The sequence below is a fragment of the Podarcis muralis genome, chromosome 1 (assembly GCF_964188315.1).
Source record: "Podarcis muralis chromosome 1, rPodMur119.hap1.1, whole genome shotgun sequence".
NCBI lineage: Eukaryota > Metazoa > Chordata > Lepidosauria > Squamata > Lacertidae > Podarcis > Podarcis muralis.
In genome coordinates this window covers 22,089,898-22,115,470 of record NC_135655.1, presented here as the reverse complement: position 1 = coordinate 22,115,470, position 25,573 = coordinate 22,089,898, and the positions used below count along the sequence as shown (strand labels likewise).

At 42.6% G+C, this 25,573-nt stretch overlaps 1 protein-coding gene across 2 annotated transcripts in view; it reads right to left on the bottom strand.

Annotated features, from left to right (window-relative positions):
- The window catches only part of BTBD7 (BTB domain containing 7), a 78,461-nt gene that overhangs the window by 13,083 nt on the left and 39,805 nt on the right, over nt 1–25,573 (bottom strand). For both annotated transcript variants that reach the window (XM_028717148.2, XM_028717156.2), the window contains 5 exons: nt 6,142–6,350; nt 4,238–4,313; nt 2,778–2,938; nt 2,391–2,534; nt 433–622 (listed from right to left, as the gene is read on the bottom strand). In XM_028717148.2, coding sequence (XP_028572981.2) covers nt 433–622; nt 2,391–2,534; nt 2,778–2,938; nt 4,238–4,313; nt 6,142–6,350 — 780 coding nt within the window. The remainder of the gene's footprint in view (nt 1–432; nt 623–2,390; nt 2,535–2,777; nt 2,939–4,237; nt 4,314–6,141; nt 6,351–25,573) is intronic.

Genomic DNA, 25,573 nt, shown 5'->3' with positions numbered 1-25,573 from the left:
TTTTCAAAATCTATTTGTGCAACATATGTGGGATTAGTTTGTTGTTGCTTTTTTAAGACTGGGCGCTTGGACAGACTAACAAGAATTCACAGATTCACACATCAAAGATTCACAAATCAGCATGTTGACACCCCTCATCGCAAAACACACCCACCCACCAGAACTGCTTTCCTGTTTTAGATGTTAAAAACAAAAGCATGTTCATCATGTCAACACTATCAACAGGGCTCTGTTGGTTTCTAAACCTACACCAGAGTCAAAATGCTCAGTTTCTTCCTTTGACAGCATGAGGACTAGGTTCTGCATAAGGTCCTGGACAGCATCTTCTCACTTGCTTGTGAAACTCTGATCTTGCGGATTCTGAGCTATTTAACAACATTTTAAATATTGATAACGATAAGCAATTTATTATGGATCAGCTTACAAACTCACCTGGGATTTCATTGGCTACAACTGAAGGAGCGCTGGATTGGTTACTGTTTATTTGCTGGTGACTTATCATATGACAGCACTGCGGAACGGCATTGTTTACCATGTAGAGAGTATCTGGCACATTGGACATTCTAACCATCCGCAAACGAACCAGGTCAGTCTGTTCCACCATCATCTCATCTAGAACCGACTGAAACAACACAGGTTGAAACAAGAGAGTTTACTTAACATTTTCTCTGATTTCCTGTCAACATAAAACAATAAATGCCATCAGTGTGACATTACATTATCTTCCTTTTCCAGATATGAAACACATAAAAATGACCTGACCATGTTCAGGAGCACATGTTCCCTTTAAAAACATCAAACATCATGTTCTTTTCAGTCACTGATCTTCATCTGTGCTCATAACTTAATCAGAATAATGACATAAACTCCAAAAGCCTCAGCCCAGCACCAGTACTGAAAACAAATTAATAATAGTAATAAAAACGTTCCACTTCTACTGCTGCAAAACTCCACACCTCATTCCCACTTGAGCAAAACCTGAAGCAGCTCTTAAGTAGAAAGATTGCTGGAGGCTGCAATGCTTGCCTTTAACACATCTGAATACTTCTCTGTGAAAAGAAGAGGGGTGCACAATCATCTAAGGGTCTTTCTCAGTAATAGTCCCCCATTTGTGGAATGCCCTCCCTAGTGAACTGCATCTGCCTCCCTCATGTATTGAGTTTCAGGTGGAATTTAAAAATATTCTAGTTTATACAGGCATTTGATGGCTGAAAGGTAATGTTCCTGGCAAACCTGAAACCACTGACTGAGAGAATATGATTGCTTTTAGCTGTTTTTATAATGTTTTTACTGATATTGTCATTGATATGTTTGCCACCCTGGGCTACTTTGGGAGGAAAGGAAGGATATAAATCACCACCACCTTCATCTACATATAAAACCACAAGTAGCATGTTCATACAGTTACTGCAGGAAAAGGGAATCCTAACTTCTTTCTCTGTGCCCAAGGAATACCCCCTTGTTGCTTCCAGCCCCCTTTTGTTCACCCATGAGTTTCCTAACATATAAACATGAGTCACAGCAAGTATGTCTTTTTGTTTAGGAGGCAAATCTGAACTTCTGGCCCGGGAGAAAAAAACTCAGGGAAACCCAAAGAGGAAATGAAAAAGAATGTAAGCCCTTTCAATGTATGTACAAGGGGGCAGCATAACAGGCATGGAAAAGAGAGCTGAAACCTTCTTCCACTGGGGATAACTGCACTAATGTATTGGTGAGTTACAGAGATGGAAGGACCTTTGTCTTCTGTTTGGCCAGATGCCCATATTCTCTGCAGGTGCAGGCAATGCACTGCCTTCCAGATGTTGGACCACAACTCCCAGAACCAATGGTCATGTTTTATGAGAGCTGTAGTCCACAACCTCTGGAAGGCACTGGAGTGCTTTTAGACACTCAGGTCTTTTTGAACACCATTATGCATCCAGAGCATAAGGACACAGGTGGTGCTGTGGTCTAAACCACAGAGCCTAGGGCTTGCCGATCAGGTCGGCGGTTCAAATCCCCGCGATGGGGTGAGCTCCCATTGCTTGGTCCCTGCTCCTGCCAACCTAGCAGTTCGAAAGCATGCCAAAGTGCAAGTAGATAAATAGGTACCACTCCGGCGGGAAGGTAAACGGCGTTTCCGTGCGCTGCTCTGGTTCGCCAGAAGCAGCTTCATCATGCTGGCCACATGACCCGGAAGCTGTATGCCGGCTCCCTCGGCCAGTAAAGCAAGATGAGCGCTGCAACCCCAGAGTCATCCGTGACTGGACCTAACGGTCAGGGGTCCCTTTACCCTTTACCTATGCATCCAGAGCACCTAGTTCAGACGCATTACAAAGCAAGGTTGTTAACTGTGTGGTGAGTTATGAGGCACACATTCTCAGAACCTACTAAGTAGTAAGTCTTATTACCTTAGCCTCCTCCACATATGGTGAAAACAGCCTTGGCCTCACATAAATGCCCGCATTCTTTTGTCGCAGCCAGGCATTTGACTTTCCACCTTCCGCTGTCGGCAACATATCCGAAGGAGGAGTGCTGATGAGACCTCTCTTCATCTTTAACAGAAAAAGGTGGCATCTTACAAAAGAGTTCAGGAATGTTTACGTTCTTTGTAGACAATAAACCATTTGCAACATATATGGGCAGGCTGGTGAATAACAACCAAGCCCGAATTGAGCTTTTTTCTACACCAAATTTGAAGGTCTGCAGTAAGAGTCATCTGCAACATCCCCAAAAAACAAACAAGACATTTATCTGTGTGATATAATGCCCCACAGTGACCTTAAAGAGACACTCACAGAATCAGTCAGGACTTCACTGTTCATCGGCAAAATATGCTCAATACGGACAAACGGTAGGAGAGGAGAAAGGATCTCTTTCAGTTCCTCAATGTCAAGATCTCGCCTCTTTACACCTCGCTTGTTCACACTGTGAGCTGTACCACTCAGCAAATTGGGCTCTGCAGGAGGGGAAATAAGCAGACAGTTCCACCTGAGCATTTTTTAAAAATCTATATCTCTTCTACAGCAAGGGATGAAAGCTAACGAGAGATTCCCATACGGTTTGATATAGCTACTTGTCTACCAGGATTTTAAAAAGCAAGGACACATATCTCACAGAAAGTCATCTATTGCAAAACTATTTTTCTATCTGACTGGGGTTGTTACTGAAGCTGCAGGTCCATTCTTTAGAGCTTCTTCGGGGCTTTACATTCGCACATCATCCCAGGATTTTTAAAAGAAACAATAGTCTTTTCCACAAAGGAAATCCTACCATGTGCTTAGGAAAAGAAAAGGAGTGCAAGTCAACAATGCATCTGTATCTGTCGTGTGCAGGGAGAGCCCTACCATAAGCCACTTGGCTCACATGGCAGACTGGGAGGGGTTGCATACTGTGTGTCCCTGATACCCTGTCCACCAATGCTGCCACTCTCTAACTTGTGATACTCAGCGTGAGGAACTGTGGACACGGTTATGTAAAGAGCACCTGTAACCTCTGCTTTGCTTCCAATTACTATTTAAAACCCCCTAAAAATGATTATAATTCTAAAGGTAATTTTAAATATCTTGCCACTGCTGCAACAAGAGAACAGTGACACAGACTCTGCTCTCTGAGCGACCACGCTCACAATGCCTTGCTTTGAGGAACTGCCTTTGATAAGAACAGTTTTATTCAAGTGGATTGCCTCATTCATCTGAGTGCAGCAGGCACCTTCTAGTGCTCTTATCTGAGCTGCTCCATCACCATCCATCAAAGTGAATGGAGGAGTTTTTATGGGCAGGGAAGCTCTATGTGAACACTGGAGTTCTTATGTCTGCAAGGAATCTGTGAGATCGGGGCAAATGAGTTTAAGGCTCAAGATGCCAGAGAGATGTCATGAATTTCGGTACCGAGGCATAATCCATCAGGAACATCTCCCGAAATGGGGAAGAGATGCTAAAATAGAGACAGGAATGGCCATAAATAACTCAGTGGTAGAGCACACGTTCTGCATGCAGAACGGTCCGGACAGGTTCACTCTCTGGCATCTCCAGTGAAAAAGATGCCAAGTAAAAGAATTAGGAAATCTCTCTCAGATTCTGGAGAACTGCTGCCAGTTAGTGTGGACAAAGCTGGTAGTACAAATCTGGCAGCTTCATATGTATTATACATCTCTACAGTGAAGGATCCAAGGTTTGTTCAGCTTTTTAACTTACAGATATCAGTTTCTCTTTTAATTATTAGTTTAGATATGGCCATTAAGAAGTACCGTACTTACCTCGGTCTGCTATTCTTTTCATCAGCTGATGTTCACCCCATTTAACAAGATACTTCAGGACATCTTGCTCACTCGCCTATCAGAGAGACATTCAACAAATGAACATTGGAGCATCAATGAATTACACCCAGCCAAATTGCTCAGTGGAAACAGCATTTATTACTCTTGCTCACAACAAGAGGGACCTCTCAGAATTCTAGATAAACTGTATAAAAATGCAGCAAAAATATTATTCCTATAACACAGAAGAATTATACATGGGTGGTATTCAACACCAAATTGTTCAATTTAAATTTAGACTTACAATTTGCAAAATGACAATTTTTGGAAAAATAAAGCAACAGATATCTTAAAGCACATCCTTAGTGATATCCTTATGACTATAAACTTTTGCCAATAGGTACTGAAGATTATAAATAAGATTATACTCTTACGAAAAATTTCAACATCAAAACATGCTTCATGAGGTATCTGAAAGGCATAGTAAATGAGGAAGATCTGAAACCTAAGATGATCACTAACCTTAGTCACTAACCTTAGTGATCCTAAGCCAGGACCACTACAGCTAGATTACACCATGCTAACACCATGAGGAAGGGACGTGGGTGGCACTGTGGGTAAAACCTCAGCGCCTAGGGCTTGCCGATCGCATGGTCGGCGGTTCGAATCCCTGCGGCGGGGTGAGCTCCCGTCTTCGGTCCCAGCTCCTGCCCACCTAGCAGTTTGAAAGCACCCTTAAGTGCAAGTAGATAAATAGGTACCGCTTTATAGCGGGAAGGTAAACGGCGTTTCCGTGTGCTGCGCTGGTCCCGGCTCGCCACAGCAGCTTCGTCACGCTGGCCACGTGACCCGGAAGTGTCTCCGGACAGCGCTGGCCCCCAGCCTCTTAAGTGAGATGGGTGTACAACCCTAGAGTCGGACACGACTGGCCCGTACGGGCAGGGGTACCTTTACCTTTTTAACACCATGAGGCTGATTCCGCCCCCCCTAATATTCTGAATGTGCCAAAGGACAGCAGGGAGGGAAAGGGCAAGAACTGACAACAGATAATGGCTGTCTACTAAGACCAGTAAAGATTTGTGGGCCCCTAACTCTACTTTAAGACATGTGTCTGGAAATATTACTTGCAGTCTGCCTTTCTAATTAAGGATGCTCAGGTATTCTCTTCTGGCATAAGCTAGATGTATGGACCAAAACAGTTTCCCATCCCTCACAACACACCTAGAACGCAAATCACATAAGCATGTATTGAAATTGCATCATGAGTAAGTAAGTAAGTAAGTAAAGCTCATTTGAGATGAGGTAACACACACTAATGGTGTTTCCTCCATTGATTAAATTGCAGAATGGGGCCGGGGGAGGGGGGGGAGAGCGGGCACTGAGTAGTTGAAATCAAAGGGATTTTGTACAGCTCCTGCAAGAAAAGTGTTTAAATGATGAGCTAGATTTTCCCTTTTCTTCCCCAAGACATACGTTTTTAGCGTGAGAACTACTATATAATTTCCATAAACCTCTGAACAGGCAAGGCAAAAATTAAACCAAGAAGAGTTTCAGTTAAAGTAATTTGCAACTGCTTCTAGACTATTATTAGGCTTTCAAGAAATAGTTTATACTGCCAGTTTGGGTTGGGTTATGTGCCAAGAAAGCAGAATAGTTTTCTTAATCACTACCTCTGCTAGAGGCTTGTGTGTACATATGCCAGAATAAAGAAAGAGTCCATTCTGTACACACACACACACACACACACACACACACACACACACAGCTCTCCCCCCTCCCTCCCTCTGCAGTTAAGATTGAAGATCAGCATGCTTCTGTTCTGTACTACTGGTAAGTGATTAACAAAACTGGGTTCAGGACATAATTGGGTACAATTTGACACAGAGAGAAGGAGAAATGATTACCTGTAAGTAGTCAGACTGGATGGCAGTTTGCAGGTGGTCTTTGCCGAGTTCATAAAAGACATCTGAAGTCATGACCTGTGTAAATTCCTCACAGAGGAAATGCAGTGCTTGGCGATGAACCCACTTGGAGCCGTACGGCTGAGAACTCCACTTGAGAATGGCAATAAAGGTGTCTAGTGAGATGCTCTCAGCGATAATATCCTCACAGCCTACAAAGAGCAGAACACCAAATACTGTTCAGTGAGGTTCAGCTCTTCAGGAAGGAACACGAAGTGCCACTGTGTATAGAACTACGCCTGCCTTTTAAGCAAGATTACAAAAGGATTTAACTACCAACATCTACTTAGTGTTTAACACAGTTGTGAATGGGGTACAAAATTTCAGCCTAAGAATCCAATTCATAGGATGTGTCGTCCTGTAGTGTAAATTATGTGGGCAGCAGTTCCCCAGCCTCTTAGCCAGAGGTCTTTATAACTAGAGATCCTTTTATTGAACTGAAACTGAATCTGGGCTACATACATTCAGAGAATGCACAGCGAATTATGGCTTCTTCATGTACATTTCAGAACTCTATGCTGTAAGTGCCACTGATCTTTTAACAATAAATGTGTCTGCAGTTCACTTTACACTGAACTGAATTAAGCATTCAGTGTAAATTAAGTTACCTTCAGGTACTTGTGCTAAAGTGGCACATACCATGTGCAAAGAACTCAGAATTGCCTTAACTATTTTGTATAAAAGCTTAAAGCTTTGGTACTTTCTGCAATGAACTCAAGTACCTATGTTGTCACAAAGTGCTTTAAATGCTATTTTTGTCCAAACTTCAGTTAAACTTCTTAGAATTATGCCTAATCTAATTATTTGTTGTCAGTCCTGCAGTATCCTAATGGTAAACTTAAGCATTTGAAAGCTTTTATTAAACACATATTTCAGCCACAAATAGTTTGTCAGACAATTGTTATTTGGAATTCACAGCTAAAGAAACATGATTACTAAACATTCATTATGCATATATTTTAGATAACATGGAATACTATTCAGAAGACCACATCATTTTCTTCAGTTGCAGGCTTGAAAAGTGCCAATAATTTTGCAAATCAAAGAAGCCCAATCCCTTAAGTATTTTAAAGGACTCAATTGTGAGAAAAGCAGGGAGATCATGAATACCATACAGGAGATTGTTCAAAAGACACACAGAATATATTTATGAGAACAAGGCAGTATACTGTTTTATTTAATCCATTTGGGCTGGCGTATAATGAATTAAGAGGAATAGAAAGGCAGCACATTTTTAGCAAAATCACACACAGATTTTGCATAGAGAATGGTGTGCTCCAATAGAATGCAAATATTTTACACACATTAGTCAGAGTTTGAAAAAAAGAGTCAACATAAATGCTTACCCTCTAAAATTATTTATTAGCATATCAGTATCTATGTTAATCACACATGGCATATCAAATGCCTACAAGCCACCTCATTTTCAAAATCTTTCCAACAGATCATCAGAAGTCTAGCCAGCAAATTTATATTACAGTAGCCAAAGTCACAATGCTGCTTGTAAACACAAGGACTGCAGTAGGTTGTTAATTTTCTTCTTTCAAGAACCAATACAGTGGTACCTCAGGTTAAGTACTTAATTCGTTCTGGGGGTCCATTCTTAACCTGAAACTGTTCTTAACCTGAAGCACCACTTTAGCTAATGGGGCCTCCTGCTGCTGCGCCACGCTGCCGGAGCCCGATTTCTGTTCTTATCCTGAAGCAAAGTTCTTAACCCGAGGTAATATTTCTGGGTTAGCAGAGTCTGTAACCTAAAGCGTATGTAACCTGAAGCGTATGCAACCCGAGGTACCACTGTATAGCATAGTCAAACCTTGGTTGTCGAACATAATCCATTCCGGAAGCCTGTTCGACTTTCGAAACGTTCGACAACTGAGGAGCAAAGTCAATGGAGAAAAAAGAAAAAGAACTCCCTGGAAGCCATTTGGCTTCCAAAAATCGTTTGAAAACCGGAGCAGTTACTTCTGGGTTTTCGGCATTCAGGAGCCGAAACGCATGATAACAGAGGTGTTCGGGAGCCAAGGTTTGACTGCATACACCTTCAATGACTATGCCTCTACCAATGTACCTCTTATAGGTATCAATGAAGACAGTGGGATGCTTACAAACATGCTGGGCTTCAAAGTCAAATTCGAGTCCCATCCATCCGTCACAGAGATTATATTCTAGACAAGTTAAGCCACTGCACAACACAGAAATATGATAAGAGAATAGCAGGGTTTCAACGGTAAAGAATCACATGACAGCTTGTCAAACTGTAGAAATGTTGATCTCACAGTCGGATCATTTCAGCATTAAGCTTGCTGACAACTCAAGGTTTCACCTGTTCAGTGGCGTAGCATTTGGGGGGGGGCACAGGGAGCGGTTGCCCCAGGCACAAAATTGTTAGGGGTGCAAAATTTCAACACCCAGCGCTGCCTCAATACAGCTGCACACTTCCATCATCGCACTCCACTGAAAACGGTTTCTCCATGCGAACTAGGAAGTGACCTCTCCAGACAATGGAATGACTCTTCTTATCTCTACAGCTGCAATCTCCTGACACAAATGCCATTAGGCAGTTCAATGTACACACATACTCCATCCATTTCCCACCTCACACTCTCCGCACGGCCCTGGCAACCCACGCTACACTACTACACCTGCTACTTGCTTTTTCCAGACTACATCCAACCTATCCAACTTCTGTGTACAAACTGCCAGAATGAGCATACCTCATGATGAATAGAGAATGATTTCTAATCCTCATAGATGGGCTGGAGCCTAAAAGAATATCCTGGGTCCACTAGACCAGTAGCCTTTAACCTTTTCAGTCCTGGGACCTATCTTTAACATAAACATGCCTTATGGGATTTGTTTCTTACACCTTAGATCAGGCTATGACCCACCAGTGGAAGAACAATGGACTAGAGCAGAGTGACATTAGAATTTGCTAATTTCAGTTGACAAGGGCATGTCTACTAGTTGTGAAGCTCAATAGATCAGCATTAGTTCTATAAATAAGAAATTTCTTCAGCTTTAAATTCTCATGATTATTATTTTTTTGGCGGGGGAGAATCTGACAATAGCAGCATCTAATTTATTAACCCTCAACTAATTAAAGTACTTCCCTCTTGCTAACTATAGAACAGGCACATCCAACTTCCAAGAGACAGCAATCTACTCCCACTATAAGTAAACAAGCAGTGATCTACCCATTGGATTGCCCAGAATGGTTGAGCTTTGTGGGGGGAGGCTTCATCAAAGTTGTTGACCTTTCCTTTTTTGGAGGAGGAATTACCAAAGTTGTTAAGCTTTTTTGGGGGTGGGGTGGAGGATCAGGATTCCACAGTCAACCATGACCACAGATCACAATCATCTGGTTGGACATCCCTGCTATAGAAGAAAGCTCAGCTCAAGGGAGCAAACTCATAAGGGGTCCACATCCTTTCAGCCCCCCAATAAAATATTTGAGGGTGCCAGCCCCCACCAAGTTTATGGGCATTGCCATTGCCCCTCCTCTGTGAGAAAGCCAGCACTCGTTCGCACACTCCCCAGCTCCCTCCCTCCCCACCGCCATTCTGCTGCCAGGCTTGGGGATGGGAAGTGACACTAATGAAGGCAAATGGACTGTCTGCAGGGACAAATGATCAGGGTGGGGCTTACCTGCCCAGCACTCAATATTTTATTCAAGTTGCTATCTCTGGCTCGTCTCCCATTTTCTCTGAAAAAGAGGCTCTTCAACTTTATTCTAAAATACTCATTTTTTAAAAGAATCCTAACCATGATGCATAAGGCCCAAGAAACCACTATGAGCCAGTGTGGTGTAGTGGTTAAGAGCGGTAGTCTCCTAATCTGGGGAACCGGGTTCGCGTCTCCGCTCCTCCACATGCAGCTGCTGGGTGACCTTGGGCTAGTCACACTTCCTTGAAGTCTCTCAGCCTCACTCACCTCACAGAGTGTTTGTTGTGGGGGAGGAAGGGAAAGGAGAATGTTAGCCGCTTTGAGACTCCTTAAAGGGAGTGAAAGGCGGGATATCAAATCCAAACTCCTCCTCCTCTTCTTCTTCTTCTTCTTCTTCTTCTTCTTCTTCTTCTATGACAAACTACACAACCCGCTCCTCCACTGTAACAGTCCTTTTGGCTTCAGGGGGGAAATATCAGAAAAGCTCTACTGGCAAGTGCAATACAAGACCAGCAGGGCCCAGGAGGAGATTTGTGCTAGTATGTTTGAGGAACAGATTAATGTTTATAAACAAGGCAAATGAATTTTCATCAAAGGCACGATGCTGCATCTAATCTTGCATAAGGATTCTCTTTCTGCTTAATTCCACTGCAACTGTGTACAAGCTGGTTGTGAAACTGTCGTGTTTGCAGGCAAATAACTCTCAAGGTCTTGAAGGAGACAGATGAAAAACATATATTTTTGGTCACAAGGAAAGGAACAAACAGCTGGTCAAAAAGAGAAATCTTGCAACTGTTCTAAATATGTTTGTTTTGAAGTGATTAAAATGGTGTGGCAATTTCTCCTGTGCTAAAAAGCTGCTGAAGAAAAAGCCTCAAGAAAAAGCCTTTGCCCACAATCAATTGCTAACAGGGAAAAATCTGTACTAATGAAAAGCTACTAACCAGCTAATATGTCTGATATGTTTTTAGTAACCAAGAATGTGTGGCAAGGCTCACGTTGACAGTTGACTTCCAAAAAGGAAGATGCATGATAGATGAACCCCAATTCAGCATCCTGAGAACCTCAGCTTTGTTTTTTCTTAAGCATCAATTTCTAGATCTTATGGCTGTGATGGCAGGCTTGAATGCACTCACCCAATATGTGATGACTTATCAGGAGGTGGTGCGGAGAACTAGGTACAGCCTTAAAAGTATCAGTGTCCATCAGAGCCCCTTCCCTCTCTCCATAGCCAGGAGACCAAATTGACTAGAGTATGCAAAATGAGCACAGGGAGGGAAGCCATTTATTTCACTTTCGTAATTTATACTGGCACATAATTTTAATATTTTTAGCATATGCTTTGTACATCCTTGACAAACATTTGTTGCTAAAAGAAACTCAGCTTTTGAGGCTTTTGTTTTGCTAACAGAAGCCACTGTTATCCAATCATGAACTTAATGAACTCTGCTGGGAACAAATGTGCAATCTACAACCCTCTGAAAACAAAAGCAAAGGTGCCAGTTTTAAATAATCAAGCAGGAAAGCACCCTTCATTTATGTATAATATCAAGATATATTACATGACGGCAAATTCAAAACAGAGTAGACTTGTTTAGAACTCCAGTTACTGCAGACTTCAGCAACTGGCTTCTTTAACATGCTATGCCTTCTAGCTATGCATGCAGTAATGACAGTGGTGAGGAAGAAAAGTTTATGTAGGTTTTTTAAAAAAAGGTTAGCCCTTCACATGTAGCGCTGAAGCATCTTGGTCATCTGCAAGATCCAGAAGTTGCTTTGATCCTATTAGAATTCAGTAGAACACCCTTCCCACAGATGAGTTTTGCGAATGCGATAATTCAAAATGGAATGCAACATACAAGAGACTGAGCTAGTTTACACATCACACGAAGCCAAAGCTCTTTAGCCACTAACAGCTCATGGTTAGCGAGGAGAGAACTTAACCACAAGCCCGGGGTTGGACAAAAAGACCTGGGGAGAAGCAAAGTGGCTGTGAGTTCCTTTCCAAGAACTTGCAAGTTCTCATATTCAAGTCGATAAACAATGGTTTATGGGCCCAAAGTTATTGTGTCTAAATTAGGCCTTAGCTTGAGAACTGTACTGCTGCACCTTGTATGAATAGGAGCCCTTTCTAAGAAAGGCATTCAGATTTTTAGTTCCTGCACAGCTTCCACGTGTATCACTCTTCTGGAATCACTGCAACAACACCCTTGTGGAGGAAAGGGTGTGACAGAGCAAGCCCTTAAGTTTCCAACATCACAAAGATCACCACCCTCTGCATGAGCTAAATAGGGGGTGGGGAGAAGACCCAGGTAACTACCAACTGGTGCGCTTGATGTTTATACTGGGAAAGGTATCAGATAATTCAACAGTCTGTCTGTGACACTTAGAAAAGGATGCTGCGTCTACTAAGAAATTCAGCATGGATTTCTCAAAAACAAGTTATGCCAGATTAATCTCATTTCTTTTTTTGATGGAGTTTCAAGCTTGGTGGATCAGGGAAATGCTGTGGACATGATTTATCTTGATTTTAGTCAGGTTTCTGACAGTCTTCCATGATATTCTAATGGAGAAGTAGGTAAAATGTGGGCTGGAACAAGGTAACCATTATGTGGAGTTGTAACTGGTTGAACCCAAAGTGTGCTCACTAATGGTTCCTCAACATCCTGGAAAAAAGGGACAATTGAGGTGCCAAAGGGTCCTGTCCTAAGCTCACTGTTGTTCAACATATTTTATAAATGACATGGAGGAAGGAATTAAAGGAGTGCTGCAGATAACAGATTGGAGAACTTGGACTACTGCAATGCGCTCTATGTGGGGCTACCTTTGAAAGTGACCCGGAAACTACAACTAATCCAGAATGCGGCAGCTAGACTGGTGACTGGGAGCGGCCGCCGAGACCATAAAACACTGGTCTTGAAAGAACTACACTGGCTCCCAGTACGTTTCCGAGCACAATTCAAAGTGTTGGTGCTGACCTTTAAAGCCCTAAACGGCCTTGGTCCAGTATACCTGAAGGAGAGTCTCCACCTCCATTGTTCTGCCCGGACACTGAGGTCCAGCGGCGAGGGCCTTCTGGCGGCTCCCTTGCTGCAAGAAACCAAGTTACAGGGAACCAGGCAGAGGGCCTTCTCGGTAGTGGCGCCCGCCCTGTGGAACGCCCTCCCACCAGATGTCAAAGAGAAAAATAACTACCAAACCCTTAGAAGACATCTGAAGGCAGCCCTGTTTAGGGAAGCTTTTAATGTTTAATATGTTATTGTATGTTAGTGTTTTACTGGAAGCTGCCCAGAGTGGCTGGGGAAACCCAGCCAGATGAGCGGGGTATAAAAAATAAATTATTATTATTATTATTATTATTATTATTATTATTATTATTAGATAGGAGAAAAGGATCTAGGGGTCTTAGTAGACCACAAGTTTAACGTGAGTCAACAGTGTGATGCAGCAGCAGCAGCAGTAGCAAAAGAAACCCTAATACTATTCTAGGCTGCATCTACAGAAGTACAGTGTCCTGGTCAAGGGAAGTAATAGCACCACTCTATTCTGCCTTGGTCAGACCACACCTGGAGTACCGTGTCAAGTTCTGGGCACCCCAGTTTAGAAAGGAAATTGACAAGTTGGAATGTATGCAGAGGAGGGTGACCAAGATGATAAAGGGTCTGGAAACCAAGCTTTATGAGGAACTGTTGAGGGGGTTGTGTATGCTTAGCCTTGATAAGAGGAGGCTGAGAGAAGAGATGATACCAATCTTTAAATATCTCAAGGGCTGTCATATGGACGGAGGAAGCTTGTTTTCTCCTGCTCTGGAAAGCTGGACCTGAACCAATGGCTTCCAGTTACAAGACAGGAGATTGCAACTAAACACCAGGAAGAACCTTCTGATAGTTAGAGCTGTTGGACAGTGGAATGAACTCCCTTGGAAAGTGGTGGACTCTCCTTCCTTGGAAGTTTTAAAGCAGAGGTTGGAAGGCCATCTGTCATGGATGCTTTAGCTGAGAATCCTGCATTGCAGGGGGTTGGACTAGATGACCCTCAGGGTCCCTTCTAACTCTACAAGTCTATGATTCTATGGAAATGTTAAGAGTGGGCAGAAAAGAAGGCAGCAGAGTTAGCAAACAGGGACACAGTCTGTCAATGATCATTAGTATTTGTTTGAAGCCCTGCATTCCTAGAACACAAACAGGCTGCTGCAGGGGGAAAAAATAGGTCATTGCTTTCAAATTGCTTCCCTGCTGGAGTTCAATTTCTTTGAAATGTCAATTATAACTTGACTGTGTAACAGGCCAATCTTCCATTCTCACTGCATTAGTGTATTTACTGTATACCATATTTATTTCTGCATCTCAAAAGATAAGCAAACGATTAAAGTCAGCAACTGGCTTGAGACTAAGTGAATAAAGGAATAAACAGAAAAACAACTGCCTTGTGATATGTGTCCTTTGACTATTTCAGTATTCATGCTCCAGTGATCTACAACTCTGGCATATATCCATTGTTCTGAAGCCAGCACCATGATTCAGTCTATAAGCTTTTCTGCTCTGGGATATCTAACGTTTGGATGTTTCAATCACGGTGAAATCCAGTGAGTTTTTGGGCACAGGATAATACATGCATGCAAATGAACATTTGAAATTGTTAATGCCTCAGAGGAAACAGATACAGCAGGAAAATCATGAAGAATGATTAATGCAAACAACATCGGAATACCAATTTTGAATTCATTTTAATGTTTGGAATACTAAAAAGAAACTCACTGCTTAGAAGTGGTGCAATGCAAATACTTCAAAAATTTATACAGACCATGTTACAAATATTTCCTCTCTGTGTCATCCAAGATGAGGCATAAGCTACTTACAGAAGCAGGGACTGTCAAAGAAACACTTTGCATGCGGTGGGAGGCTGGGATTTGGCACCTGAAGCTAACAAAGCAGAAGCCCACTCTGGAATATAATGATCTCAGGAGAGTTCTTTAGGATTTCTGCTAAGAAAGAAGGGGGCCAAACCATGGAGACAATCACTGCTGTACGTGTTTTTGACACATAGCCCATTTTACACGACAAGTTTGAATCACGGGCAGAGTTTCTTGCTGTGTTCCTCTGTGTTCAGCAATGCAGCACATACAGGCCTCTGCCAAAAACAAGCGCAGACAAAACCTCACGGACAGTCAAAAGAAATTCCATTAACGTGGCACAATGCAAAATATATTCCAGCTTGGGCAAAGCTACAGCCATGACCACTAAGTTCTGTGTGCTCTGTACACACACAAAACACACTTAAGCTTCTCAAATGGATACAATCATTTTAGGCTGAAATCCTAAACATATTCATTGGGAAACCACTGGAAATTAATATACTCTGTGTAAATAGTCTTATGAGTAGAGTGTTAATCAAAATGGACTTTAAGGCATTTATATGGTGCTTTAGATCATTAAGCAAACAGTCTGTGAGCACCTAGAAAGGAATGCTGTGATCACCAATAGTCAGCATGGATTTCTGAAAAATAAGTCATGTCAGACTAACCTGATCTCGTTTTTTGACAGAATTACAAGCCTGGTAGATGAAGGGAACGCAGTGAATGTAGCCTACCTTGATTTCAGCAAGGCATTTGACAAGTTTCCCCATGATATTCTTGTAAAGAAGCTGGTAAAATGCGGTCTTGACTATGCTACCACTCAGTGGATTTGTAACTGGCTGACTGACCGAACCCAAAGGGTGCTCATCAATGGTTCCTCTTCATCCTGGAGAAGAGTGACTAGTGGGGTGCCACAGGGTTCTGTCTTGGGCCCGGTCTTATTCAACATCTTTATCAATGACTTGGATGATGGACTCAAGGGCATCCTGATCAAATTTGCAGATGACACCAAACTGGGAGGGGTGGCTAACACCCCAGAGGACAGGATCACACTTCAAAACAACCTTGATAGATTAGAGAACTGGGCCAAAACAAACAAGATGAACTTTAACAGGGAGAAATGTAAAGTATTGCACTTGGGCAAAAAAAATGAGAGGCACAAATACAAGATGGGGGACACCTGGCTTGAGAGCAGTACATGTGAAAAGGATCTAGGAGTCTTGGTTGACCACAAACTTGACATGAGCCAACAGTGTGACGCGGCAGCTAAAAAAGCCAATGCAATTCTGGGCTGCATCAATAGGAGTATAGCATCTAGATCAAGGGAAGTAATAGTGCCACTGTATTCTGCTCTGGTCAGACCTCACCTGGATTACTGTGTCCAGTTCTGGGCACCACAGTTCAAGAAGGACACTGACAAACTGGAACGTGTCCAGAGGAGGGCAACCAAAATGGTCAAAGGCCTGGAAACGATGCCTTATGAGGAACGGCTAAGGGAGCTGGGCATGTTTAGCCTGGAGAAGAGGAGGTTAAGGGGTGATATGATAGCCATGTTCAAATATATAAAAGGATGTCACATGGAGGAGGGAGAAAGGTTGTTTTCTGCTGCTCCAGAGAAGCGGACATGGAGCAATGGATCCAAACTACAAGAAAGAAGATTCCACCTAAACATTAGGAAGAACTTCCTGACAGTAAGAGCTGTTCGACAGTGGAATTTGCTGCCAAGGAGTGTGGTGGAGTCTCCTTCTTTGGAGGTCTTTAAGCAGAGGCTTGACAACCATATGTCAGGAGTGCTCTCATGGTGTTTCCTGCTTGGCAGGGGGTTGGACTCGATGGCCCTTGTGGTCTCTTCCAACTCTATGATTCTATGATTCTATTCTATGATTCTATGATATGCCTCTGAATACCAGTTACTAGGAATTGCAAGCGGGGAAGAGTGCTCTATGTGAGAGTCACATAGGCACCTGAGTGACCATTGTGAGAACAATTCTTTTATAGACCTGAAGTTAGGGTTGTCATATTTCAAGAGGTGAAAATCCGGACACATAAAGTTGTTGAGTTTTTTTAGGGCAATCGCCCGATAGTCCCTCCACCGCTGTTTGAGCCAGAGCCCAGGTTGCCCACACCAGATCCCGAGAATGAACCAAAGCTGCACACACAATTTTTTAAAAAAAACAAAACCAAACCAAAAATCCAGACTATTTGCTTTAAAATGCAAAATTCTCCCTGGATGAGGATGTAGGACACCCAAAAGAGGACATGTCTGGGAATTCCTGGATGTAGTACAGCTTCCCCATCAGAATCTGTAGCTGCAGAAAGACTTCACTAAAACTGAAGCTGGAATCAGATCTCTTTGGATTCAGTACAATATTCCTGCAACTCTCTTTTAAAGGAGGAGCAGTTCTTTTTCCTGGGGGGATGCATGGCTCTAAACATTTTGTGAATCTAAGTTTGGCCTCATTGAGGGGCAGTATTTCAATATGCATAGGAAAATGAGAGTACAGTGGTACCTCTGGTTACGTACTTAATTCATTCTGGAGGTCTGTTCTTAACCTGAAACTGTTCTTAACCTGAAGCACCACTTTAGCTAATGGGGCCTCCCACTGCTGCTGCGAGATTTCTATTCTCATCCTGAAGCAAAGTTCTTAACCCGAGGTATTATTTCTGGGTTAGCAAAGTCTGTAACCTGAAGCGTATGTAACCTGAAGCGTATGTAACCCGAGGTACCACTGTACCCCGAAACTTTTTTTTTTTTTAAAGAAAAAAGCACTGGGGAGGAGTATACTCTTTCAGCTCCATAAAACTGGGCCAGTGGAGGGAGAAGAGGGGACAGCCTTGCTCTGGAATGAAAGAGATTGTTCACTATGATTAACATGTTATTAAAGCCCATTTCCCCCCCATATGAAATAGCTGTAGCAGCAGGATGGAATCATGTTTTCTTGGCACTCCAAAGTACTAGTTTGAGTGCTGGGGAAATACCCCAAACAGAAACCCTGCCTTGAGAAAACTGGGTTTCTACAGTAAGTCAGCAACAAGTATACATTACTGTGCTGAAAGCAACAGTCTAACTATGCAAAATGGAACCTAACATGGCTTAATGCATATTTTCTTATTGTAGGGACCCAGACAGCAAAATAGGATGTATAGCTAGCAATCTGCGATAATATACACCCTCGTGCAAATTAATTGCAAAAGGATGTTTTCTATTTTACTCATAATCCTGTCCTCAAAACAAACACAAAAAGTCAGTTGATCATTATGGTGTCGGACGCCTGCAGCCAATAGAAGGAATGATGCACTCGCCACAATATACTGAGGTTCTACGAAAGAGAGTTATTCCAGAGCTAGAAAATAGGTATCCTGATGGTACTGGGATATTGCAGCAGGACCTACCCCCTGTCACACATCGAAAGTGGTGAAGAAATTAATAACAGAGCAGCAAATGCAGGTACTTGATTGGCCAGGGAATTCCCCAGACGTAAATCCCATTGAGAATTTGTGGCTATATGCAAAAGTCGCCTCCGTGCTGTAGACTGTACAACTATGGGGAAACTCATTCAGGAGCTGATTCAAGTGTGGTACAGGGATGTGAAAATCAACAGTGACTGTTCGAAACTAGTACAGTGGTACCTCCGGTTACAAACTTAATTCGTTCTGGAGGTCCGTTCTTAAGCCGAAACCGTTCATAACTCGAGGTGCACTTCTGCTAATGGCACCTCCCGCTGCGCGACTTCCGCTCGCATCCCGGGACAAAGTTCACAACAGGGAGCATCTACTTCTGGGTTAGCCGAGCTCGTAACCTACAGCGTGTGCAAGGAGGACGGTACGTAATACAAGGTTCTACTGTAGGTAAAGGTACCGCTGCCCATACGGGCCAGTCTTGACAGACTCTAGGGTTGTGCGCCCATCTCACTCAAGAGGCCGGGGGCCAGCGCTGTCCAGAGACACTTCCGGGTCACGTGGCCAGCGTGACATCGCTGCTCTGGCGAGCCAGAGCCGCACACGGAAACGGCGTTTACCTTCCCACTAGTAAGCGGTCCCTATTTATCTACTTGTACCCGGGAGTGCTTTCGAACTGCTAGGTTGGCAGGCGCTGGGACTGAACAACGGGAGCGCACCCCGCCGCGGGGATTCGAACTGCCGACCTTTCGATCGGCAAGCCCTAGGCGCTGAGGCTTTTACCCACAACGCCACCCGCGTCCCTACTGTAGACTCCATGCCAAACCGTGTTCAAATGCTGCTTAAAAATAGCGGAGGTCATATCTGTTACTAATGTACGTATATGTGAGTTTTGTACATGTATATGTGAGTTTAGTACAATAATCTACATTGTTTGTTTCAATTAATTTGCACAAGGGTGTATAATATATGCACGCCTCAAACATGTTTAATGTAGATTTTTAAAAATACAGTATCTGTCCTTCAACGGTAGCCACCCAACAACTGTTTTGACAACTGGATGATGGAATGGCTGGGGAGGGAGAGGAAGGCAGGAGTTTGACAGTGTGTCTAGAAGTGGGAACAGGAAAAAGGTTCAGCAGCGGAGCTAGAGAAATGGACCATAATATTTCAGCAGTGTTTATCTGATCTTCCAAGACTGAGGTCATGTTTCAAGTCTTTCAAGTTTGTTTGCTACCACAGTTTCCATAACAGTTCCAATTTCAGCTCTCTAAGGAAGAATGCAGGACAATATTTAAACCAAGAATCTTTGCTTTTTTACTGTCACATTTTCTTTCACCTCATTTCCAGTCCCCTCTTTATGGCAACTTTAAGACACAAGCTTGTATTTGCAAATGGTTTATGCTCTACCTTTTCTTTTGGCCTCATAGCCTTTGTTTCAAAGCAGCATTTCCTACCATAGATTTAGGCACGGAGCAGAGAATTAATCTAATATTTACTGCAGCAGAAAAAAAATACAAAAGCAAAGTGAAGGAATAAAATGCCTTCCTAAGAAGCCAAACAGCAGTTTCCTTTTTCTTATCGGACAGGCTGTAGGTTAGGTCATTTGTTTTCTGCTGCATAACTGCTGGCTACAAACATTGCTAGTTTCTTTGAATTATGTTGGAAGTGACTCCTTTCCCCTCAGGATTTCAGAAACAGATATCCATGTGATCTTTTCTCTCAGGGTACACGAGAAACTGTGCAGGAAAGAACACCTTATTTCAACATGGCTATCTTTCAAGACACTGTGTGATAACAAACTCCTGGTCTCCCCCATAATGTTTCATTGGCCACAAGAGTAGGCAGCATTTGGGAATTTCCTGGTAGGGTTACAATGAGTCAGCTTGAGGACCTTGTTCCAGCTTGTTCAGTTATTTGGGAGTACATGCCATTGAACGTTGAAGGATTTACTTCTGCATAAACTTGTTTAGAACACTTGCTTTAGCTAACTGCTCTAACCGAGGAAAGCCGGGGGGAAAGACTGTGAAAACACAACATTGATTGCTTTATGGATGATCAAACAAGAAAAGGGAAGGCCACATGTCAGATGCAGATCATATATTTTACATGCGGAAGGTCTCACACTTAATGCCCAGCCCTTTCAGTTAAATTGTTGGTAAAAGGTGATGGGAAAGACCAGTACCAGTGACATAGCAAAGCTGCTGCAAGTCAGCGTAGACAATGCTGGACTACACAGACTTATGGCAGGGGTGGTGAAACTGTGGCCCTCCAGAAGTTGCTAGGCTACAACACCCAGCATCCCTTACTATGGGGCATGCTGACTGGGACCAACGCGAGTTGGGGTCTAACTATCATCTAAAGGCTACAGGCTCCACACTATTGACCTATGATCTGACTCTGTATAAGGTAGGGACAAGGAAATCTTTTTCAGCCCAAGGGCCACGTTCCCTCCTGAGCAGCCTTCTGGGGCCCACATGCCAGTGATGAGCAGGGCAAGAGGCAAAAGTGGGCTGAATATCAAATGTAAACTTTGCCGCCGTACAGATGTTACATTTGCAGCTCCAAAGATGACCTCAACATGATCAAATAAACCAGTTTAATAAAGTCTCAAAATTCCTCAAATGGCATTATAAAGGCGACATTTCTATTGGAAGAAATAACGTCACTAAAAGCTTCATAATGGTTGGCTCTGCATTCAGCTGCTGCCGAAATGGCCTCTAGCATAGAAAAGGAGTAAGTTTCCACACAATTAAGAGAATGATGGATGCTCGCTTAATGAGTTGATTAGTATAATCAAGATACATACCATTTGACACTTTTATTCAAATTGCTGATTTTCAAATTAGAATACAGGGTAGTTTACAAAGGGATCAAATAGCATAGTTATTCTGATTACAAGATTCATTTATTAAAACACATAAGACATACAGATAAAAATTCTAGGGGCCATTGATGGAAGCTTTTCAGGGTCTCAGGCTGAAACCTCTTTCAAACCTGTCACTTAAATTTTTCCTCCCCACTCAAGAGAGAAATTAACTTGATTTTTTTTTTTCAGAAGACATCAAAGCACAGGGCAGCTTATAACTGAATATATGTAAGATACAGGTATCACAATTCTAATTTAATGTTCTAATGCAACCTGAGTTAATAGATTTGTTGTAGTGGTCTTATATTATTCTATAATTCAATCAAAATCCTGAACTGCCAACAATGAAAACTTCCCTTCCAGCCCATAATATGTTAAAAACTGTGAAGAACTTCAACAGGAGTTGACGGGGAATGAACCCAGGGCTCTTAGCTTGAGTCATGCCCCCACCCCTTTAAAGAGTAATAGACCTTATCTTGCCCTCAGCATGGTGCAAGATGTTAAACCTCTAGTTGTGTTTTCTGATCCTTCAAACACACAGCAAGTCATCATTTATACCTGCTGTTCTTAACAAACATAGTTTTGGTTTTCAGTACGTTTTGCTTCAATCAAGATGGTGGTCCAAGACCCCAAAAGTCCTAGAGTTGTGGGCAAAAATCTCTAGGTGGCAAAAAGCCACAACTGTTGCTGCTTTATGCCTCCCAGCAGCCCCTTCTTAGTTTCACCTCCCCTCCAAAAAAACCAATGCTGCTGCTGTTCTTGCCATGTCAACACCTCCTCCTGCCACTTCTCCCAGAGAGCCCTTCCTGCCATCAAATTCAAGCCAATGATTTGAAGGAAAACTTGGGAGTGCTGCCAATGCTTCCTTTGCATCAAGAAGTTGGCATTTTTAAAAAAATTGGCACCATTTTCTGTTGCCAAGTTCAGAAAGAACTAACTTTTGGATTCAAAGGGAGTGTACTTAGAAGGTACTTGATCCACTTTAGGTGTGGTTTTAAGTTTCAAGTCACAGCTTGACATTAGGCGTGGGAAAGGCAACCATGGTTTCCCCTAAACAGACGGTTGAACCAATCTTCAAGGTCTGCCTGGGTCTAATTAGGCCCACAGGCTAAAGATTCCCTACCCCTGTATTATAGCTCCATTAACGAGAGGCAAGACGACAGTCACAAAGGAGGAGAGCCCAACACTCCAGCCAACTGCTACAACTTCTAATGAGGCACTAGGTTTTGCAAAGCCCATCCCCAGAGTGGAACATAAAACAGAAGCTATCTCATGAATTAATGTGTCCACCTTGATGAATTATCAGCAGCACCAATCTGCACGTATCCATGAAGTGTTCAGGAGCTATAGCCAGCAAACGCCAGGGCTTCCTCACCCAAATCTAATTATTTATTGATTTCCCACCCTAGTCTAATTTGATATTGACATCTGGAGTTTTGAGGTTGCCACTGCACTGTTCTTCTTGCACCGCATTTTAAGTAGCAACAACCAGTGTCTGTTGATTTAAAAGCCTCTTACTGCTCTCAAGTTTCCCAAAATGTCCTCAATACGTCAAGGAAATTATGTCAGCTCTTTTGCATAATCTGCATAGCCAATCGTTCTTCTTTTTTTTTTTAAAGAATCCAATCTTCTTCAAGGAAACACAATGCCTCCATATGGAAATTTAGCGAATGAGGCTGTTTTAAAGCACCCAGCTCTTCTGTGGCTGGGGGAAATGACACAAAGAGTTCATTTACTGATTTCAAAAGCATGTTCAGCACCTTCTTATTTTTCACAGAGGCTTGATGCAAGTTTAGCACTTTTCAGCATAACTGAGACAGGGAATGAACTTCCCCAGCAGAAATCTCCACTCTTTCCTTAAAGGTAAAGGACCCCTGACAGTCAAGTCCAGTTGCGGACGACTCTGGGGTTGCGGCACTCATCTTGCTTTACAGGCTGAGGAAGCTGGCGTTTGTCCGCAGACAAGTTTTTCTGGGCCATGTGGCTAGCATGACTAAGCCGCTTCTGGCACAATGGAACACCGAAACCAGAGCGGGGCATGGAAACGCTGTTTACCTTCCCGCTGGAGTGGTACCTATTTATCTACTTGCATTGTGTGCTTTTGAACTGCTAGGTTGGCAGGAGCTGGGAACGAGCAACGGGAGCTCACCCCATTGCGGGGATTCGAACCACCGACCTTCTGATTGGCAAGCCCAAGAGGCTCAGTGGTTTAGACCACAGTGCCACCTCAACTCTTCCCTTGGTTGCACTAATTATGGTTTAGCAGAACACTAGTCCAGAGCTACCAACCACCACCACAACAGCTTGACTCAGATGCTTACCAACGATCAGGAAAGATACTACCAAGCACACGAGGATGCCAGCATGGTTAATGAGTAGAGTCAAGGAAGTTATTAGAGACAAGAAGACATCCTTAAAAAAAAAATGAAGTCCTGCCCAAATGAGGAGAGCAAAAAGAAACATAAAATTAGGCACAATGAAGTCAAAGGTGTGCTTTAAAAGAGGTTAGAGAATCAGAGAAGTTGAATATTTTTTGTCTTCACTGTGGAAGATGCAGGGCAAATACCTGAACCAGAACAACCATTCTTTCCATGTTATCAGGGTTCACCCTTAAGCATCATTTGACAAACCTTGATTTCAAAATCTGGTTAACATGGAAACATTAGTTAATCATTGTTGGTATCAAATCTAAGGTAAACTAGGGAAGAGAGGAAATAATTCATCCCAGGGAAGCAAAGGAGAAAAGAGAGGGAGTATGCCTTTATAAGCCATAATTTGGAATCTGTAGCTAGTACAAGATGCTCAATGGAGAAGCCAGATTTGTACACATTTGCACACAGGGCTGAAAGATCTACTGCCCATGAGCTACTAAGCCAGGTTCAAAATTGTGGTTACTGACATTTGAAGCACTAAACAGCTTGGTACCAGGATACCTAGAAGGCTTCTTCTAGTACTGTACAGAACAATCCAAATCATAAAAGCTTTCAAGGAAACCTTGCTGGGCAGTCACTTGGTTTGGAGACCCTGCCTACTCTGAACGGTATGTAAGCCAGCTGACTGTGGCCCCTTGGTGTGCATCAGGACTAGGTTAACATTATTCACTTGTGTAATAATTTTGATTTAGTATTTGTTATGTGACAAGTCTAGATTATTTCAATGTAATATTGATTTCCCCCCTACATTTATCGACAGTTGGCTTATTGTTCCTCGAGTCCACTATGGTAGGCATTTTGATAGTGTTAAATGTTTTACTGTGAGTCATTTTGGGCACAGTTTGCTGTGGAAAAGGAGGACATGGCTAAACAAAATATTAATAGGTGGTCAAGATAAATGTGTGTTCTGCAAAAATCCCAATCTGTGCATGGCACTTTGTAGACTCACTGGTTGTTCATCCTTCCTGCAAAACATTCCCCAAAGTCCTGAAGTAATGTGTCCAAATTTTCTGCATATTCAGTAAGATCTCAGCTGTGCTCCAAAGAATGCCTCTGGAGCACAAAGAGTTTAGTTGGGGGGTTGGGGAAGATCTGCACAAGGATCACATGGTGATGTTTTGCAGTTAAAGGAAGAACACATACACACTTTTGGCCACCGAGTAGTGTACGCCATGCCAACCCCCTGAAAATTTCTCAGAAAAGAGGCAGAAACACAGTGAGTGGTAGTGGAGGAAGAGTTCCCCAAAATGGTGGATGGGGTTCAGTCCTGTACTGGTATAACCAGATCAAAGAATCTGTGGCACAGAAGTGAAAAAAACAGCATTTTAATATCTTATGTTGATTTCGTCTATAATAAAAGTACCACATCATTCAGCGTTTCTTTGAAGGGGGTTATGCTGTGATTTTTATTTTTAAAGCTAAGGTTGATTTTAAGGGCAGAAAAAGAAAAGAAAAGAAAAGAAAAGAAAAGAAAAGAAAAGAAATCATTTCAGAGTTTCCATGAATTACATTGTGGAATGATATTTGAAATAAAATTGAGAGGTGAAAAGTATGCAGATGTTATAGAAGACAAATTAACGACTTGAACATAGGGGCATTTCAGGTATTATTCCCATAGCAACTAAAATTTCCCTCTGCCTTTGGTGTTTCCGCTAATAGACATCAATCCTTCAGAAAAGAAATAGTCAATTGGCAGAATGCCACCTACATTACAGTGTATGGCTCTGGAGATTCCTTGTACTAACCCCCAAAACAGGACTGTGGCTGATCACATGTTTTCCCAGTACAGTCACATACACCTGTTTGCCAAGGGGCTTTGTCTTAATGTGATTTGTATAGAAAGCTGCATTTCACAAAAAAAGCACTTTTTTTTTTTGAAAAGTACTATAGCCCTGTTCTATTGCATAAATTCTTTTTCTCATCCACTGGAGGCTAAAAACAAAACAAACTCCACCCCCTGTAGATAGTCACGAACGTGCTCAAAATGATGAAATTGGGGTGGGGGTGGCAGATGTTTAAATTAAAAATAGAACTCCCTTGCATATTTCAGACATAATTTTTATTCCCATTAGCCTTTCCCAAAGCACTGGAACAAGTTCCATATTTGCCTAAATGCTTCCCTACTGTAAAATTTCCAAAGGGTTGGTCTGTTGT